Source organism: Loxodonta africana, chromosome 1, assembly GCF_030014295.1.
Source record: "Loxodonta africana isolate mLoxAfr1 chromosome 1, mLoxAfr1.hap2, whole genome shotgun sequence".
Classification (NCBI taxonomy): domain Eukaryota; kingdom Metazoa; phylum Chordata; class Mammalia; order Proboscidea; family Elephantidae; genus Loxodonta; species Loxodonta africana.
In genome coordinates this window covers 64,805,405-64,826,441 of record NC_087342.1, presented here as the reverse complement: position 1 = coordinate 64,826,441, position 21,037 = coordinate 64,805,405, and the positions used below count along the sequence as shown (strand labels likewise).

The window sequence follows — 21,037 nt, the reverse complement described above, 5'->3', positions numbered from 1 at the left end:
AAAATATTCTACGAAAACCCACAAAGAAACTGGTTCCAACAGAGGCAGAGGGTAAAGGGAGTCAGGAGGTAAACATACACACAGAAAGCAAACATTTGAATTGCTTCATTCATTTGTTCAACTATCATTTTCAACCACTGGACTAAGTGCTAGGGATACAGATAAAAGACCTAGTGGTTGGCCCAAGGAATTCTGAAATAGTGTAACAGGCAAAGAGATTATTAAAATGCACAATTATTTATATGGGGCAGCCAGACACAGTGGAGCCAGACTGTGTCTACAGGGATCTGTATCTTTTTCTAATATCCACAAAGGTACCATTCTGTCATCAAGCCCTGTACTCAAATATGTTGTACAGACTGGCCTCAGCCTTACCAAACCAGTTGCCATTGATTCAATTCCAACTCATGGCAACCTGTGTGCTTCAGAGTAGAACTGTTCTCTGAATTATTGATTTTTAAGAAGTAGATAGCCAAGCCTTTCTTCTGAGGCACCTCTGGGTGGATGTGAACCATCAACCTTTTCATTAGCAGCCAAGCCCGTTAATCATTTGTGCTACCCAGGGACTCCTGGCTTCAGCCTTAACCAAAACCAAAAAACCAAACCAGTTGCCAGTCAAGTCAGTTCTGACTCATCGCGACCCTATAGGACAGCGTAGAACTGTCTAATAGCGTTTCCAAGAAGCAGCTGGTGGATTCAAACTGCTGACATTTTAGGTTAGCAGCTGGACGCTTAACCACTGAGCCACTAGGGCTCCACTTCAGCCTTAGAGATATTAAAACAGTAACAGAGGTAAACACAGGGTACTTTTAGTTAGATCTACATCACAGATGAGGCTTACTAGCTAATAATAGAGTTGCATATTACCAGTGGATTTTATTTATCCCTCTCTGCTACCCCAATCCAATTTTCCATGATCTCAGACAATCATGTCTCAATGCAGTCTAAAATCTAAGTAACTTTGTTAACGTGGCTCAGAGGACGCCTAAACCTAAGAACGACCAAAGTATAACATAACAGAAACAGTTAATATTTTAGCAGAGTGTCCTATAGGTTTAAAGGTCATACGTTTTTCTTTTCTTTTATTTATTATCACTTATTAAATACTACTACTGAGTGACTAAAAATTAAGAATGACTGCTTTTACATTAAGAGCATACAAGAGTCTTTTTTCTCTGCTGTGGTGTAAACACACACACCAAGTAAAAGTAGACTATCTTTCAAACCAAAACAATAGGAAATCACTCTTGGCTGAAAGAGCAGGCTTAGATCATGTTGATTTCTTCTTTAATCCTGCTAAAGCAAGTTTCTGCATGCTTTCTGGGGCCTCCACCTACAGAGTTGTTAGGACAACAGCCAACACATATATTTAATTATGTAAGTATTCAATGCTATCAGCCAGCTGTTGCCAACACATTATACACTGAACTCTTTCACTCACTTAACATGGCAAAAAAACAAAGCAACTGTTGATGTAACAGTAACCATGAAATATGCAAAATACTATTCTCCAAAAAGATTTTAGATAACTACAGAACTCCATTTTGCATTTGAAATGACTTACTTCTTTAGGTCTGCTTCTTCTGTTCATAATTTGCACATTAACTTACTACTCCTTTTTTTTTTTTTTAACTTAACCAGGAATTGGGTTTTCAACTCCAAAATATACTTTTTCCCTTATTTCCAATCAAATTTCTCACTGGGACATGTTACATAACAATCTTCTTGCACTCCCACTCATCCCCACCTTTTCCCATGGTTTAAAAAACACCAATCTCCAAGCCTGTAGCAGGAAATTGGCCCAAATCTGCTCTGAACATACACAGCCCTCACCCTTAATTCAGCTCAGTTTAGAAATCAACAGACAGCTCTTCGTTTATGTTTCCAGAGAGCCTGTTGCTCCAATACTATCATTAACCCCAGAACAGCTCAAAGGACAAAAAAAAAAATACTAAGTCTTAGCAACAACAAACTAAAGAGAAACAAGGCAAAGGACTTGAATAAAGTAAATTCGCATGTAGTAGAAGACAGGAAAACATACCATACACAACAACTTAACCAGGGAAATCTGGCCTTTTTCAAATCAGCTTTCAATTCAACCTATAACTCAGGGCCAACTATTTACCAGGCACTGTCCTAGAGCACTGGGTTTTACTTAGGAAACAAGACAGACAACATCACTGTCCTCATAGATGTTCCTGTTCAACAACTCTTAAAGATCTTGCATTAAGTTAACCTTTCCAACACTCCACTTGGCATACAGCTGATGTTTTTTGCTCATCCATCCAAACTGAAAAATTTGATACTGAAATGTAAGGCAATGCAGTGGATTAGCAGAGTTAAACTCTTTTCCCAAAGAAGGAAGAATCAGTTCAGTTTAATTCTGCAAACATGCATTGCGAAACTACTACTGTGTGTCACACTCAAGCCCCAAAACTACCATATATTTATTCATATCTTTCCTATCCTTGGAGTCCATGGGTAGTGCTGCTTGGCTGCTAACCAAAAGGCTGGAGGTTTGAATCCACACAAAGGTACATCTGAAGAAAGGACTTGCAGTCTACTTCCAAAAAATCACCCATTAAAAACCCTGCTGAGCACAATTCTATTCTAATACACATGGGGTCATCATGAGTTAGAGTCAACTCAATGGCACTGGTTTTTACTGGTTTTCCTACCCTTTGCCTCAAGCTGAGATGCTTCTATTGATCCAATGGTGACGTTCTGAGGGGGGCCCAGCTCACTTAGTTTAGTGGGGAGAACAAAGTCCTACCATTCACAGCTGAGTTTCTGCCAGCATTACCAGATAACTACTCTAAGAAGGAAGAAGTATTTTTACCCCTTTTTGCTACCAATGGTATCATCCAAGCACAAGTTGCTTACCTCATTTAGGACACTGATGGGTAGATTACTTCCTATTCCATAAGTAAAACATAAACAGCAAAACAGCATGATTTCTGAAACAGGAGGCCCTTTAATATAGTAGGAGCCCTGGTGACACAGTGGTTAAGAGCTCAGGTTACTAACCAAACGGTTGGCAGTTTGAATCCACCAGACGCTCCTTGGAAGCCCTAGGGGGCAGTTCTACTCTGCCCTATGGGGTCTCTATGAGTCGGAATCGACTCATCAGGTTTGGTTTTGGGTTAACAAAGTATTTGAAAATTAGATGTTCTTCCCCCTTGGTGCAAATATACAACCTGTCTCTGACAAATGACTCACGAGGGCCTTGGGAAACCATTCTCAGAACAGGTGACAACCACTCTTAGTCTGTTAATGCTATCTGTTTCCCAGGGGAAAAAAAATCATTACATGGTAGAGTCAGAGGGTCAAAGACTCCATAAAAAAGGGATTTTCCTGAGGTCAATACCCTGACCTCAAGACTTACAATCTAGTAAAGAGGCAAAATGTAAACAAATAATAAAATGTAACATGCAACAATAGATGTTTGTATGAGATTTAAAAAGTGGCAAAGAACAGAGGATGACTAACTCTGTGGACCTTGGTAGTAAGGAGAGATGACCTCACAGAAGATATACCTTTGACAGGAGTTCCAAAAGATGAAAGTTGGCTGGGCAAGATTAATGTGATGTGTGCGTGTGCGCACACACACATGCGTGCATTTGGGAGAATGGGAGACGACATTCCAGGAAAAAGGAAGAACATATGCAGACACGTTACATCTTTGGAAAATCATATAGTTTAAGGGAGGAAGTAAAATTCTATGGAGGGGTAGGAAGGAAAAGAGGCCAGAGAGGTAGGCAATGAACGAGTAAAAAATATTTGTTACACTAAGAAATTACATCCTTATCCTGTAGCTGAGAAGAAACAATTAAAGAGTTAGAAAGTGAGGAACGATAGGCAGTTTGGAAAATGGACTGGAACTGAAAATAAGCTGGACACAAGCTAAAATTCTACTGTAACGTTAAGAATGAGAGATAATGAGGACTGTAAGTAAGAGAGTAGCAATAGAAATGGGAAGGAAAGATTAAATTCAAATGTTATGTGTCTAGTTCATGTCAATTTGATAAAACATAAGAATACAGCAGTTCACTGCAGGTTCCAAAAGTAACATTTATTACCCCATGGGGCAGTTCTACTTTGTCATATAGGGTCAGTATGTATCAGAATCACCTTGACGGCACACAACAACAAGCGATAAAACACTAATAACACTGGACAAAAAGGAAGAGAGAAGACGGAGAGGAAGAAAAAGAAATGTAGATGTAGAATCAATCCTTGAGGGTGGGTTAAGAAGAGGGAATCAAGGAAACCTCCTTGACTATTTGATGGCACCTAACAACAACACCACATTTGGTAGAAGACTGTGTAACTGAACAAGACAGACAATATAAGTGGAAACACTAGCTGGGGAAAAGGCAGGGTAGACAATGAGGAGGTTTTGTCTTAATGATCTCAGGTGTCTGTGGGTCATCCGGAAACCCTGGTGGCTAGTAGTTATGAGCTACACACGCTAACCAAAAGGTTGGCAGTTTGAATCCACCTGACGTTCCTTGTAAACTGTATGGGGCAGTTCTACTCTTTCCAAAGGGTCACCATGAGTCGGAACTGACTCAACATCAACAGGTTTTTAGGATAGGTCATCCAGAAGCCCTGGTGGCGCAGGAGTTAAAGGGCTTGGCTGCTAGCCCAGAGGTCAGCTCCTTGGGAGAAAGATGTGGCAGTCTGCTTCTGTAAAGATTACAGCTTTGGAAACTACACAGGGCAGTTCTACTCGGTTCTGCAGGGTCACTACGAGTCGGAATTGAGGTTTATGGGTCATCCAAATGGAGAAATCCAGGTGGACTTACAAGGTGGATATACAAGTCTGGGTCTTGGAAGGAGAAATAAGGGTCAGAAACAGAGACCTGGGAATAATCAGCATGTGGACTATATCTAAACAATGGAAGTAAACAGGAAAAGGTGGAAGGAAATGCACACTTATGTTCAGCATAGAACTGTTCAGAGAAAGAAAAATCTCATTAGACAATATTTGATCAGTAATATATGTTAAGTTCAATATTCTGAAATTATAACGTTCCATATAAAGTAAAACTTTTCGGTGGGCAAAGATACCTGAAACAACTAGATTGTGACTGGTAAAAGCATGCAGTGATTCATTATATCTTCTACAGACATTTTAAACAATAATATAAAACGGATAATGAACTAAAGCCATTTCATACAACTAGAAAAGCCAAATGAAACTAAGTTTAAAGAAAAATAAAATTATAGTATCAAAAAGTAGCTTTAACTCAAAATAACTTAGATTATCTAATTTGTTTCTTAAAAAAGGCCAAACTAAAGTGTTATTTTTACCTTTCAATGCAAAAAAAAATTTTTTTTAATTAAAAATGAAAAAGATAACCGGAAGACTACTGAATCTAGTTAACAATGGAATCAATAGTTCTTTTAAACCAGATAATTAATAACTGAAAGGGCAAATACTTCTGTGTTCTTAATACGTCAGCTTTTTTTAAAGGCAATTTATTTTACAAATTCAAGCTGAAATTATATTCTGGTCCCTCCCCAACATCAATTTACAATGAAGAAGAACCCAAAGATAAATCTACATAAAGCAAGGAATATTTTCTTAACAGGGACGACAATCTAATAATTTCCAAGTTTGCTCAACAAAATTTTATATAAGGAGATTTCCTACAGAGAAAAGATGTCATACAAAGCAAGTATCCTTTGCCTTAAAACACAGTTTTCTTCTTAGCGCATTTCTCCCTTTATTTTCAATTGCTCTTCCGTGTAATTTCATTCAGATATCTAAACCAACCCTTCAACATTACCACTTATTTCTATAGGCAAAGGCTGTTCAAGGACCCAGTGGCTTTTGTTTGTCCACTATCAGTATGGCTAGACCACAGTGCCCACTGGGTTAATAACACACAAGGTCAAACAGAGGTTGACAGTCCGTGATCAAAGCAAGCTGGCTATTCTTTCTGTCACTTACACAGAACACACAAGATGTGTTTATTTTCATCAGCCTCTGAATGACCTCCTTTAGGTGGCATGGAAAAGATCCCACGTTTCTATAAAGCACTAACCTAAGGGGTTTTCTTATTTGATACTCTCATTAAGAGCAAATTTTATTTTTGTGAGACTTTTGATCTTTTTCATTTACTCAAGAGCCCCTGGAAGTTAAAAACCACACTGTTTAAATCAAATTGGTAGAATGTCTAAAACAAGGACAGGGCAACTGACAAATTCTGAAGAGGAAATTGTATGCATCCAAGAAGCTGACATCACAAAGCATGGGGCTCATTAGCGAATTCTTCAAAATGAGGGAAGACAAAAGCATCTAAGATTTCAAAGTTCAAAAGGCAGCCAAGTAAAAAGCATTCTTCACTTTTGTTACTTAAAACCCCTACACTTTTATCAATCTGAACATCAAATAACACAAACACTGTAAAACCTTAGCAATTACATCAACTAGTAGAAAGCCAATATAAATTACTGAGCAATATAGCTTACAGAGTTATTCCAAAGATATGCATTTTCATACTGAGTATGTGACTTTGACTAGACTAAGAAAGGATAGCATTTTTAAAGACAGAATGATTTATAACCAGTACTAGTATATAAGATGATTTTTCCAAATAATTTTAAGCCATTATTCTCTTTGACCAAGGTTAAATAATATTCCCTACAACAGTGTTTGTACTGTGAAGTTGCAAAACTAATACTTTTTACCACCACCAAGAAATCAAAATTCATAGATTTTAACCAATAAGATTGTATTAATCATATGAAAGGCAGTAAATCCCTCAGAGTTATCTTTCTTCACTCCTGTTAAAATAAGGTGGTCTACTGCCTGGTGGCTCAAGAGAGAGAAAATAAGGTGATGCGTAACTAAAGACAAACAACTATTAAACAACAAGAATACAGTGGAAGGGAAAAAAGGCAGATGAACAGATTTGGTGACAAACGTTCAAGAATGACTGAGAAAGATAAACAATCATTATGGGTAGGGCTCCAGTTCAGAAAAAATAAGTCCTAGCCCTCTGTTGTGAATCTCTGAATATGAACATAGGAGAGAGGCCACACTGTGAGCAACAAGGACAGGAAACGCCGTATTAGTATCTCTTTGAATGTAAATTTTACCTCAACATCATGAAGAAAAAGGGGCACTGGCAGCACAGTGGTTAAGAGCTCAGCTGTTAACTGAAAGGTCAGCAGTTTGAACTTATCAGCCGCCCTACAGGAGAAAAGACCTGGCAATCTGCTCCTGTAAAGATTTCACCCTAAGAAACTGTATGCGGCAGTTCTACTCTACCCTATAACATGGCGATGAGTCAGAATCGATTCGACGGCTCACAACAACAACATCATAAAGAAAACAAAATATACGAGAGAGAAGGTGGAGATGGTAAAGACAAGGAGGAAAGTACCTAACTCATGCAAAATACATGGCAAATGTAGGTGATCTATCACTAAGAGTCTTCAAAGGTGTATGTATCACTTGAATCTAATGATTCCTCAATCTTAATTGACACCCTGCCTTTACAGGATTATATTTATTCTGGAAACAAATCAGGGAGCCCTGATGGCACAGTGGTTAAGTGCTCAGCTGCTAACCGAAGGGTCAGCGGTTCAGACCCACCAGCCGCTCTGTGGGAGAAAGATGTGGCAGTCTGCTTCTGCAAAGATTTAAGACTGGAAACCCTATGGGGCAGTTAGCTTAAGCGTTACTTTAACAAAAATGAGTTAGATTAGCAAAAGCCTTCGAAGCCATTAATACTTAATTATAATATTGTTTTTCAATTTTCTTTCAATCAAGCAGACTAATGCATTAAAAGAACATGTGCTTGCTACAGCCCATTTTATAGTGATAAAATGACAAATCTTTCTTACACTACATTACTACCTCATCTAATCGTTCAAATATATATAACTTTACTTTGAACGACATTCACAACACAGTGTATATATATATATACACACACACACACAAAACACATACACATATAAAATAAAGCCCAATGACACAAAGGGAACCCTGGTGGCACAGTGGTTAAGTGTTTGGCTGCTAACCAAAAGGCCGGCAGTTCGAATTACCAGGCGCTCCTTGGAAACCCTGTGGGGCAGCTCTATTCTGTCCTATAGGGTCCCTATGAGTCAGATTCAACTCAACGGCAATGGGGGTGGGAGGACACAAAGAGGAGCCCGGATGGTGAAGTGGTTATGAGCTACAGCTGCTAACCAAAAAGGTCAGCAGTTCGAGTCCACCAGTCACTCCTTGGAAACCCTATGGGGCGGTTTCTACTCTGTCCTACAGGGTCACTATGAGTCGGAATCAACTAGACAGCAACATGTTTAGTTTTAAGTTTAATGACACAAATCATATTTTGGTTTTTAAATAAGCTTTTAGAAACAGTTTAAAAGCATATCCATTAATTAGACTATAATACTGATAATCACAGCAACAACACTCTCTGGGCTCTGTAACTTAGGGGGTATCCACCAAAACCAAACCCACTGCTGTCAAGTTGATTCCAACTCATAGGGGGTATCAGTAACCCTAAAACATCTTTGCATATAGCTTACTTTCCGCTAGTAAATAATAATAATCTGGGCACATGACAAACTTCTCATAAAATAAAAAGCATTCTCTGAATATAAGCAATAGCTGGTAATCACCATTCTCTGATCTCAGTTTAATTCTTCCTTCTCCTGCTCCTAACTCTCCTTTTCCATTCTGTGCCAACACCACTGCACTGCCAGAGGCATGGGGTGGGGGCGGGGGGGACAGAAAAGGGAGGCATTTGCCCCCAGGCACAAGTTCAAGGGGACGCCAGACAAGATGTGGAATGACATTCCAAGGCACCACAAACATGAAAGGGACCTGACTGAGAAAACTGGACAAAAGGGGGTAAGGCGTTTCTGCTGACGCTATCAACGTCTGCTCATCTTGAAATTGGAGGGGGGCGCGACTTAGAGATTGTTCCTGATCACTTGTTACCCTCTCTACTACCCGCACCACTACCACCACCACCACCATTTTCCATTCCCTCTGGCCATAGTGACGGTTAGAACTCTTCTCCACTCCTACAGTTTCTCAGTTGAAGATGTCATCACATTCAATTATCATCTCTACGCAAAAAATATAAAATCTTGTGCTGAACTCTTTGATATCTGGCTCATTTCTAAGAATCTGCCATCGTTATCCGGGATGCATGATAATAAAATGGTTAACCACAAAGACTCTAGTCAGGCTGACTAGGTTAAAATCCCACCTCCAAACTTACATCTTAGAAAACTTCCTTAACCCCTCTCTGCCCCAGCTGTCTCATCTGTAAAACAGGAATAAAAATGACATCTACAACTCACTGATGGGCTAGAAGAATTAAACTGGATAATATCCAATTCATGGAAAGCATTTTTAACAGTGCCAGGCACAGAGGAGTCACTTTATAAATGTCAAGGGTATCCATTATTGAAAGATGTAGCTGTGACTTCAAATACAGCAAGTTCAAAACCAAAACACATCTTACCCTCAAACTGAACTCTTCTTCTGGAATTCCCTATTTCTTTCCAACCAAAGACCTTGCAGTCAATAAAGTTAAATGTGTAAAGACTTCTTCCTTCTCAAATCAACTCCTTCTTTCCAACTCTGAATGTCTCCACATTACATGAGACCATCAGTACCTGGACTACAGCCACTCTGCCTAACTAGACTCCTAATCTATACTCTACCTTACTCCCAACCATTCTTCACACTGCTGCTAGAATTATTTCTCTGAGGCCAAAAGGAGCAAACACAGCCAGAAAATAAAAATTTAAACAAAAAATTCCATTTATAGTAGTACACCAAAACCAAAAACCAAACCGTTGCCATCAAATTGACTACGACTCATAGTGACCTTTTAGGACAAAGGAGAACTGCCCCATCAGGTTTCCAAGGCTGTAGATCTTAATGGATGCGGACTCCCACATCTCTCTCCCGAGGAGCAGCTAGTGGGTTCAAATAGACGACCTTCTGGTTAGCTTCTGAGCATTTAACCACTGCACCACCAGGGCATAAAGATATAAAATACTGTCTTGATATATGCTATAATATGGATGGGAGCTTGTAGACATTAGGCTGAATGAAATAAGTCAATCACAAAAGGACAAATATTGCATGACCTCATTTATATAAAAAGACAAGAACAGACAGATACATAGAGACCAAAGTTTATTAGTAGTTACTAGGGTAGGGAGGGAGGGGGAGGAGAGTTATTGCTTACGGAGTACTGAGTTTCAGTTTATGGTGATGGAAAAGTTGCATTAAGGATAGGATTACAGAACATATTAACGTAATTGCTGTCAATAAGTTGTATATCTGTAAAAAGCTGAATTGACAAAAGTTGGGTGTTATGGATTGAACTGTGACCCCCTGAAATATCTGTCAACTTGGCTAGTAAATGATTCCCAGTATTGTATGACTGTCTACCATTTTATCATCTGAGGTGATGATTTCCCCATGTGTTGTCAATCCTATCACTACGATGTTAACTAGATGGATTAGAAGCAGTTCTATCAATGGTATCTACCAGATTAGACAGTGTCTTAAGCTAATCTCTTTTGAGATACAAAAGAGAGAAGCAAACAGAGAGACATGGGGATCTCATACCAACAAGAAAAGAAAGCAGTGCTGAAAGCAGAGCATGTCCTCTGGACCCAGGGTTCCTGTGCGGAGAAGCTCCTAATCTTGGGCACCAGCAGGACCAAAGCAAGTCTACACACCCCGTAGTGAGATGGCAGAGGTCTTACAGTGGCGGTGGACAATAGTGGCTATATGCCAGGAACTTACATAAGAATGACTTAGCAAACTGTACTGAACTAGCAAACCACATGAGGGCGCCCATGTTCAGCCTTGCAAAGCCTGTTTTCCCTTCAGCTCACCCCTCACAGCTGGCTTACAATCTTGCATGCTCCCCGTTTCGTACTGCAGCACAAGAGACCCATTACCTCCCAGCTGGGAACAGATATAGAAGTGGGATCCGTCAGGTGTTGTACGGTGCCCATGCATCCGCAAGAGACAGAGAACTTCATCGTGTGCCCAGAACAGGGGAACTTCTCTGATAAGGAAAAGGAACTGGGAGAGAAAACACGCCCTAATCCCCAGCCTTCTTATCAGAGAATGCTCTGGGCCCACAGCCTTTACTTATGCAGCCTGGATGGAGGCGTAGAGGGAGACAATTGCCCCAACACACTGGAATAAATCAGTAGCTATATTGTTAGGAAAATGAAAGAGGCACAGGAGCTATAAGAAAATTATAAATCCTTAGAATGACATTAAAGAAAACCTACATGCCTTATTTGTGGATTAGAAAACTCAAAATTGTAAAGATGTCGATTTTCCCCAACTTTAGAAATTCAATGCAATCATAATCAAAATCATAAAATATTATTATGGAACTTAAAAACTGATCCTAAAATTTATATGGAAGGGCAAAGAGCCAAGAATAGCCCATACACTCTTAAAGAAAAACAAAGAACATTAGCACTGTCAAATATCTAGACAAGATCGACCTATAGGAATTATGACTGTGTAGAACCAAGCACCAAAATAAATAAATAGATTAATGAAACCAAATAGCCCAGTTGTTGTTGTTGGGTGCCATCAAGTCGATTTCGATGCCTAGTGACCCCATGTGGTAGAACTGACTCACAGGGTTTTCTTGGCTATATTCTTTACGAAAGCAGATCACCAGGTCTTTCTCTCACTGAGCCAGTGAGTGGGTTTGAACCACCCACTCTTTGATTAACAGCTGATCAAAACATCTATGAACACTCAACACATGACAGAGCTGGTAATGCACAGATGAAAGGAGAAAGAATGTATTTTTTTTTTATATAAAATAAAAATGACTGCATTCCCAAAGCCAACTCTTCAGACAGGGATTGGACTGGACTATGGGATAGGAAATGATACTGGTGAAGAGTGAGCTTCTTGGATCAGGTAGACACATGATCTGGAAAGGAGATGAGAGGGCAGAGGGGGTCAGAACCTGGCCAAATGGACACGAAAATAGAGTAGAGGGAAGGAGTGTGCTCCCTCATTACAGGGAGAGAGCAATCAGGAGTATAGAGCAAGGTGTATATAAATTTTTGTATGAGAGACTGACTCGATTTGTAAACTTTCACTTAAAGCACAATAAAAAAATTTTTTTTAAAAAAGACACTGAAACAACTGGGTGTCTCCATGGAAAAAGTAAAATTGAACATCTTTGCTGTTACTACACCAAAAAAATAAAAAACCAAGTCTAGATGGATTACAGGCATAAATGTAAGGAGTAAAACCATGAAAATTTTATTAGAAAGTATAGGAGAATACCTCAATACCTTCAGGATAAGAAAAAGACTTCTTAAGCAATAAGACCACAAACCTAAGAGGAAAAGATTGATAAATTTTAAACAAGAAAGAAACTGAAAAGATAAGCCACAACTAGGAGAAAATATTTGCAACATATGTAATACCTGAGGACTAGTATAGAGAATAGAAGCCCCAGTGGTACAATGATTAAGTGCTCGGCTGCTAACCAAAAAGTCAGTGGTTCAAACTCACAAGCTGCTCCATGGGATAAAAGGCTTGATAATCTGGTCCTGTAAAGATTCACAGCCTAGAAAATCCTACGGGATAGTTCTACTCTGTCCTATAGAGTCATTATGAGTCAGAACCAACTCAACAGCACATAACAACAGTATACAGAATACATAAAATGTACTTCCAAAAATAAAGAAGAAAAAGGCAACCCAAAAGAAAAGCAGACGAAAAGATCTGAAAAGCCATTTTGCCAAAAAGGAAAACCCAATAAACGTATGAAAAGATGCTCTACTTTATTAGTACTCATGGAAATGCAAATCAAAATTATAATGAGATGCCATCTCAACCACCAGATTGGCAGATATTTAGAAGTCTGACCACATTGAGTACTGGCAAGAATGGAGAACAACAAATACACACATCCATTCCTGGCGAAAGTGAACACTGGTACATCCACTTGGGAAAAGAGTTTGGCATCACCTACTACTATTTGAAAATGCACACACCTGTTACCCATATGTGACTGATTTTTTTTTTATATCCTAGAAAATAACTCTTGCACATGTGCACCAGAAAACATGTTCAAAACATTCATAGCATCACCGTTCATGAAAGCAAAACAATGGGTAAAAAAAACTCAATACCCTATCAATAACAAAATGGATAAATTGTGGCAAATTATTCAATGAACTACTCTGAAGCGCCAGAGCTATTTTACATGCATCAACATGGACAAACATAAAGCAAAATGCTGAGAAAAAGAAGCAAACCTGAGAACACGAACAGTGTAAGTCCAATAAATAAAGTCTAAAAAAAGGCAAAGCTAAACAACTGTTTAAAGATACACTTAAGACATAAGAAATTTATTAAGGAAAGTAAGGGAATGATTAACAAAAATCAGGCTAGGAATTACTTCTTGAAAGTATAATTAGAATATAATTAAAAGAGAGATACTGGGGGTTGCTATGGAAACTCTGGTGGCGTAGTGGTTAAGAGCTACAGCTGCTAACCAAAAGATCAGCAGTTCGAATCCACCAGGTGCTCCTTGGAATTTGTATGGGGCAGTTCTACTCTGTCCTATAGGGTCACTATGAGTCGGAATCAACTCAACGGCAATGGGTTTGGGTTTGGGTTTGGGTTTGGGTTTTTGGGTTTGGGTTTGGGTTTGGCAGTTTCTGTGGTCTTAACAATGTTATATTATGCTGGGTAGTGGATATATGGAAGTTAATTATTTTTATTTAAACTGTCCGTGGTTTATAAACTCTTATGTATACATGATACCCAGAACATGATACATTTCACAATAAAACCAGTGGGGGGAAGGGAAAGAATGAGTGTTAAGGTGAAGTTAGGAAGTGGAAATTTTTAAGAAGTCTGGCAAGACAGGCAAGAAGAAAACTAGGATTAGGATATTAGCTAAATGAGGCACATGGGGTAGATTAGACTTGAGTATCTTTAAATATCAATGAAAAGACTCCAACAGAGTTAGAAAGATTGAAAATACAGGAGAATGAGGAAATCAGCTATAGAATGAGGTTTCTAAAAAGGTGGATGGAAACAAGATTCAGAGCACAGGTGGAAAAAGGATACTTTTTCTACTTCAACTTGAGGGAACAAAGAAAAAAGCAAGGACATAAATATTTACGTCCCCCGACAAACTGTAATTTCCTTGAAGGTCAAGCATTATAGCTGCTAGTGAACAGTGGTCACTGGGCAGGGAAGAGAAAAGAGGTCTGAACGTCATTAGGCAGTTTTACAAAGTCCAACACATAGTTAATACTTAAATATTCAAATCACCTGTTTGCTAACTTCACATCTACCAAAAAAAGCCCAAAAAGAAAGTTTAAAACTTTCTCAAACAGTTTAACAATAAAAGTCGGCTGTACTTTTAAAAGTTAATTTCCTGATATTAATTCTTACTTCATTTATAAAAACAAGAGAAAAAAAAGTCAACAGCTTCTACTTACTTAATTGAGTTCCTAAAGTGGTCTTCAGCTGGGTTTTTTACAGTACAACTATTCAGGAGCCATAAATCTGCATCTGATGCCTTTTCTATTAAAAAAAAAAAAGAATGCAAAAAGAAAAGTATCACATTTAATCATTCAAAATGTCCATGTAATTATTCAGATGACACTGGGACTTTAATAACTGCTGGGACAGGGAGGGAAACCCTGGTTGTGTAGTGGTTAAGTGTTACAGCTGCTCATCAAGAGGTTGGCAGTTCTATGGGGCAGTTCTACTCTGTCCTACAGGCTCGCTATGAGTCAGAATTGACTCGATGGCAGGTTTGGTTCTAGTTTTGGGGGCAGGGAGGAAAGGGAGGTAGTGAATAGAATCAAACACGCAATTACAAAGTAACTGCAAAAATATGAGGAATACACTTGAGAAATACATATAAACATGTACGACCTATTATCTTCTCATTTAAAATATAAAATGGTTATTTTCTTTACTTCCAATATTTGAGAATACTATTTAATAACTTCCAAAAATTGAAGTGAAACCAGCATAACCTTTAAATATGAAGCTAACTGCCCCTTTTTAGATTATGTGCTAATATTTTTCAGGAAACCCTGGTGGTGTACTGGTTAGGTGCTATGGCTGCTAACCAAAAGGTCAGCAGTTCGAATCCAACAGGCGCTCCTTGGAAGCCCTGTGGGGCTGTTCTACTCTGTCCTGTAGGGTCGCTATGAGTCAGAATTGACTCGACAGCAATGGTTTTTTTTTTGTTTTGTTTTGTTTTTCAGGTATAGGTATTATAATACCTTCAATATGCTCCAGTTTGAGACATTATTAAAAACCTAACTTGTCTGTCTTGAAAAAGTTAATGACTTACCCTAAAGTGAGCTTTTTATTCCTCTCACCAATTTGATTAAACATTGTTACATACTCATTAGCAGTGGGACTAATAAGCCAAACCCATCGTAGTTACTGATTAATATGTAAATTACTAAATGTGCTTGATGCTATAACAACTTCAGTTGCCTAAAAAGACCTTTTACATTGAGTACCAAAATGAAAGAAAACCAAAACTGAAAACTGCAGCACCTTCAACAGTATTTTAATAAAAACACAAGCTAAGGTTCAAAGGACCTAAAGAACTTTGAAGACAAAGACCCCGGCATGTGCACTCTCTACATGGGGAGGGAGCATCAACTGAGAGAGTTCAGAGAAGAATGAGCATATCACGTCTCTGGTAACCTGGCAAAAACTTTTTTCCCCAACATTTACTATAATAAAAATATAAAATATAATAAAAATCATTTCATAAGAGGCAGGATCAAAACATCCTTGAAATAATAAAAGGCAAGGGAAGCTATTACTGTGTATCAGCTGAATATTCTGATCCCTCCTGACTGGTCTCGCTGCTTCCATTTCTCGCCCCCAACCCCCAGTTCACTTTCCCACCCAGGAACCACAGCAGCCTTTTATAAAACATAGATTTCATTATGTCACTTTCCTGATCAAACTCAGAAAAGATGAGTACTCACTCCATAGCTCTTAACCACCACGCCACCAGGGTTTCCTTACTCCTCTTAGATCCTTCCAAATTATTCCCCCAAATGCCCTTGAAAGGTATTTCTCTAATATCAATCCGATTATAACACTCTGCTTTCAATCTCTCAGTGATTTACAGTTGATATTCAAGGTCTAAGGAGCCCTGGTGGTGCAGTGGTTAAAGCACTTGGCTGCTAACTGAAAGGTCAGCAGATTGAACCCTTCAGCTGCTCTGCAGAAGAAAGATGGGGCAGTCTGCTTCCATAAGGACTATAGCCTTGGAAATTCCATGGAGCACTCCCATTCTGTCCTATAGAGTCGCCATGTTTCAGAATCAACTCAACGGCAACAGGTCTTTATTCAAGGCCCATCCAGACCTAGCCGCCTACCTTCCCAACTTCAATATCCTTTATTCACTACATTCACCTGACCTTCCAGCCTCATCAAACCACTTGAAATTCCTAAACCAAAACCAAAAAATTAAGTGTTACTGTTCAGCCGATTCTGACTCATGGCGTCTCCATGTGTTACAGAGTAGAACTGTGCTCCACAGGGTTTTCTTGGCTGTAGTCTTTATGGAAGCAGATCACCAAGCGCATCTTCCACAGCACCACTGGGTAAGTTCAAACTACCAAACTTTAGGTTAGTAGCCATGCATCACCCAGGGACCTTTGGAATTCCTAAAGCTTGTGCTATTCCATCTGCCTAGAATACTTTTATTTTCTTCAGAGAACAACTGGCATCCCGTCACCTCCTAGCCACCTGGCTAGCTAACTCCTATTCACCCTTCAGTTTCGCTTGATGCTTGGATAGATGCCTCTTCCCTGCGCTCCCACAGTAACTGTGCATAGACTCTTCTTCCACTTCACGATTCTGTATTAAAATAATTCATTTTTCCAGCCTGTGTTTATTACTAAGAGATACCGAAGCCAACATTTTTATCTGCTGCTCTCTGAATGTCCGGGGCCTGACACAGAGATGGGTACAGAGCCGACGTTCAAAGAGCCATGAACACTAGACATTGTACAAGCAGGTACTCAGGAAGAGAGAGACAGCTAATAAACGGATAATGAGTGGGACCACTTGTATATGACACTTCTATCTATCCCCAACGCTCTGACTGCAATACTGATATTCTCAAACAAGCTTTAAGAAAGTCAATGATTTATTTGACAAATATTTATGTTATTTGCAATATATCTCCAGCACTTACACTGCCTGGTACATAGCAGACACAAGGTAAATATTTACTGAAAGAATGTTAAACTGTGAAAGACTAAGCAATAGTATGAGCAAAGTATTATGCAGATAAGAAAAAACCATGGATGTTTGTTAGCTAATGATAAAAAATAAATACAATTGTCATTTTTAAAAAAACAACGAACTAAAAACAGAACTGTCCATGCCTGGAGCTGGCTTTGTATCCTGGTTCACTCCTCTACTCAGTCACCTTCAAGTAATTAGACAACTGTTCAGGTGTTTCAGTAACGGACCTCTCACAGAGAACCCCAGCAATAACTAAGGCAAGTCACTCTGCTCTCTGGCACTTCCTCAATGTTGAAGTATACTGACTTTCAAAACAAAGTGAACGCTATACTTGGTGACTCAGTGACTGCAATCAATAGGAAACCAAATGCCACAAAGTTGCATAACCTTTTGGTAAACCCTCTCCCAAAAAAGGAATGTCCCTTATCCAATGAATATAGGATTTTCCCACTCAATTATTTCTGAACACTGTCAGTTTAGCTAGTTAGTGTTAGTACATCTTATTTAATATTGTCAAAAGATAGTTGTACTTAAATACATAAATCAGTCAACAACCAAAACATAAGGAGAATTTACTCCGGGTCAAGCTTTGTTCTAGGTCCTGGGAACATGGCTATGTAAAGAGTCTCTTATCCTCAAAGAGTTTACAGTCTAGGGGAAGAAGACTGATTAAAAAACAGAAACAAGCATGAGAGTTTCAGTTATTGGTCAATGATTAAAGAGGGTAATGTAGAGAATAACTGGGAAGCTGCTCCAGCTAGGATGGTCAAAACAAGCCTCTCTAAGGGAAAACGCAAAACGAAATTTCAAATTCTCACGGAATCCAGACTTTATGGAGCCATGAATGCTGGGTGAATCCCTGAAACTATTTCCCCGAGATGATCTTTAAACTTTAAACCAAAAATATCCCCTGAAGTCTTCTGAAAACCAAACAATAGTTTAGCTTAACAGTAAAAAATATCTGCCTTGAGCATTATGCTCTTTTAAGATGTATCTATACAGGATCAGAGCTCTGCTGGTGCAGTGGTTAAAGCACTCAGTTGTTAACCGAAAGGCCAGCAGTTCAAACACACCAGCTGCTCCAAAGGAGAAAGATGTAGCGGTCTGCTTCCATAAAGATTTACAGCCTTGGAAACCCTAAGGGAGTTCTACTCTGTCTTACAGAGTCACTGTGAGTCAGAATCATCTCAACGGCTTTGGGTTTGGTTTTGGTACATGGGATCAAATTGATAGCAGCAACTCAAAAGATTAGATAGGAACCTTAGTGGGTAATGAGTTTACGTTAATGGGAAAGGATCGATTCAGAAAAGGCGGTGAGAATGGTTGCACAACTTGAAGAATGTAATCAGTGTCACTGAAATGTACATGTAGAAAGTGGAAATGGTCTATATTTTGCTGTGTATATTCTCAACAACAAAAAATAAAATCATAATAAGCCTCTCTGAGAAACTGAAACTTGAATGACGGGAAGGAATCTTCCATGCAAAGATGGGCAGGGAAGAAGAGCATTCCGAGAAAATACCATGAAAGGCCAGGAAACAGGACCACATTTGTCATGTTCTAGTAACAGAGAAAAGACCAGTGTGACTGGACATAGTGAAGAAGAGAGAGAGGAGGAACAGAAAAGGCCAGAGAAGTAGGCAGGAGCCAGGTTATGTTGGTCCAAATAAGAAGTTTGAATTTTATTCTAAGTGTGATGGGGAGTCACCACTGGGTTTCAAACATGAGCTAATTTCTATGTCACAAAGCCCATTCTGGAAGCTCCATGAAGGAAAGTCCGAAGATGAGGCAAAGGTAAAAGGGGAGAAAAGGAAGTAATGGCAAGATGACCATTTGGAAGCTGATACACTGGTCTAAGGCTAAATGAACAACGATGGTAATCTGAATTACAGTAATACCAAGAGTGAGAAGTGAATGGGGAACAAATTTTGAAGGCAGGGCCAAGAGAACTCACTGATAGATATGAGACACACATGAAGAAATCACACAGGATTCCTAAACACATGGAAAGGATTTTGGCCTGAACTTTACCTGTTTTGTGGTACTGTTTGAGATGGAAATTTGGGAGACAAAGATTTGGGGATTGGGAATCAGTAATTTTGTTTTGGCCATGTTATGTTTAAGATTCTAACTGGAAATTCTGATCAGGCATTTGAATATATGAAGCTGGAGCTGAAGAGAGTCTTCTAGGCTGCAGACAAAAATGTGTGAATCAACAGCCCACTGAAGATATCTGAAGTTATGGGAATTGATGAACTCACATAAGGAGAGAGTATAGACGAGAGAGAGAGACAGTAGAAGACAGAACACTGAGTTATTCCAAGGTCTGATAGAGAAGGTATGATGACAATGGGATACCGGAAAAAAGCAGCCAGTAGGTAAAAACTAGGGAGCATGGTGGCCCAGAAATTCAGAGAAGAAAGTATTTGAATAAAGAGGGAGTAATCAAAATGGCAAATGCTAAGAGTTCAAGAAAGTTATCTGTACAAATGTTAATGTTAACAAAAGAAGATGACTCTCCACAGTTTTTTTTTCTTTTTTTCCTCCCCTTTCTCAGTTTAGAATATTTGCTTGCTCTGTGCCAACCCACAGTCACCCACCAAAGGTCCCTTTGTACTAAGTAACGAAAACAACAAACCCACTACAAAAAGAGGAGAAACCTCATACCACCAAGAAAGCAGTGCCGGGAGCAAAGCATGTCCTTTAGACCTGAGGTTCCTGCACTGAGATACTCTTGGATCAAGGAAAGAATTACGCATCACAAGGACCTTCCTCCAGAGCCAAGAGGGACAGAAAGCCTTCCCCTGGAACCGGTGTCCTGAATTCAGACTTCTAGCCTACTGGACTGTGAGAGAATAAACTTCTCTTTGTTAAAACCATCCACTTGTGGTATTTCTGTTATAGCAGCACTAGGCGACTAAAACATGCAGCATTTAAAACAAGCAAGAAATACCAGAAGACCTGCCTTTCCAGAATCTCATCACCCAAAATAAAATAAATTTACAAACATACTACCACTTGCAGATAATTTGGTTATTGGATTAAATATCTGCTAAGAGAAGGTTAACACCTTCTGATCTTGCTTGCCTTAATCAGGGCACTCATATCAGGTTCTCTAGTTTCTTGGAAGACGCAACACTAGAGAAGGGTCCTTACAGGAAAAGAGGATTAGGTAGATGGGCAAGAATGGATCAAGGAAGAGAAAGGCAGTAAGAAGGCACCATGCTTGGTGGGGCGTAGAGAATCTAAAAGAGAATTCTGCCTACTTTGAGATTTGGCCTACAGCACTGATAACCCCTGGTATACAGCTGAAAACCACTTGCACGTAAGCCAAATTTTGCCAATGCCAGAGACAGGCTGGAAATTTCAGGCTAGCTAGAGAGAATCTAGACCTCAAGATTTAGTTGCTTACAGCCTTTCACTACTACCAATAGTGCTGCCATGAACAGCGATGTGTGTCTATCATTTTGTATTTTTCCAAGATTACCTTTGGGATCAAGTCCAAATAAATGGGATTATTGGGGGTTACATTCAGATGTAATCCCACTACATACTGTCAAATCCCCCTCCACAAGGGGTCTGCCATTTTGCATTTCCCTGTGCAGTGTACAAGAGTGCTTGTTTAACCACAGCCTCACCAATGCAGTGTGCTATCAAACCTTGGACTTTTGCCAAGCAGGTAAGAAAGAGAATCTCAGTGAAGTTTTTAACATGTATTTCTCTGATTACGGGTGA

General features: G+C 39.2%; 1 protein-coding gene across 5 annotated transcripts in view; it reads right to left on the bottom strand.

Moving 5' to 3' along the window:
• CDKAL1 (CDK5 regulatory subunit associated protein 1 like 1) overlaps positions 1-21,037 on the bottom strand; it is a 764,092-nt gene that overhangs the window by 624,355 nt on the left and 118,700 nt on the right. For all 5 annotated transcript variants that reach the window (XM_064281331.1, XM_010596186.3, XM_064281335.1 and 2 more), the window contains one exon: positions 14,506-14,590. In XM_064281331.1, the coding sequence (XP_064137401.1) occupies positions 14,506-14,590 (85 nt within the window). The remainder of the gene's footprint in view (positions 1-14,505; positions 14,591-21,037) is intronic.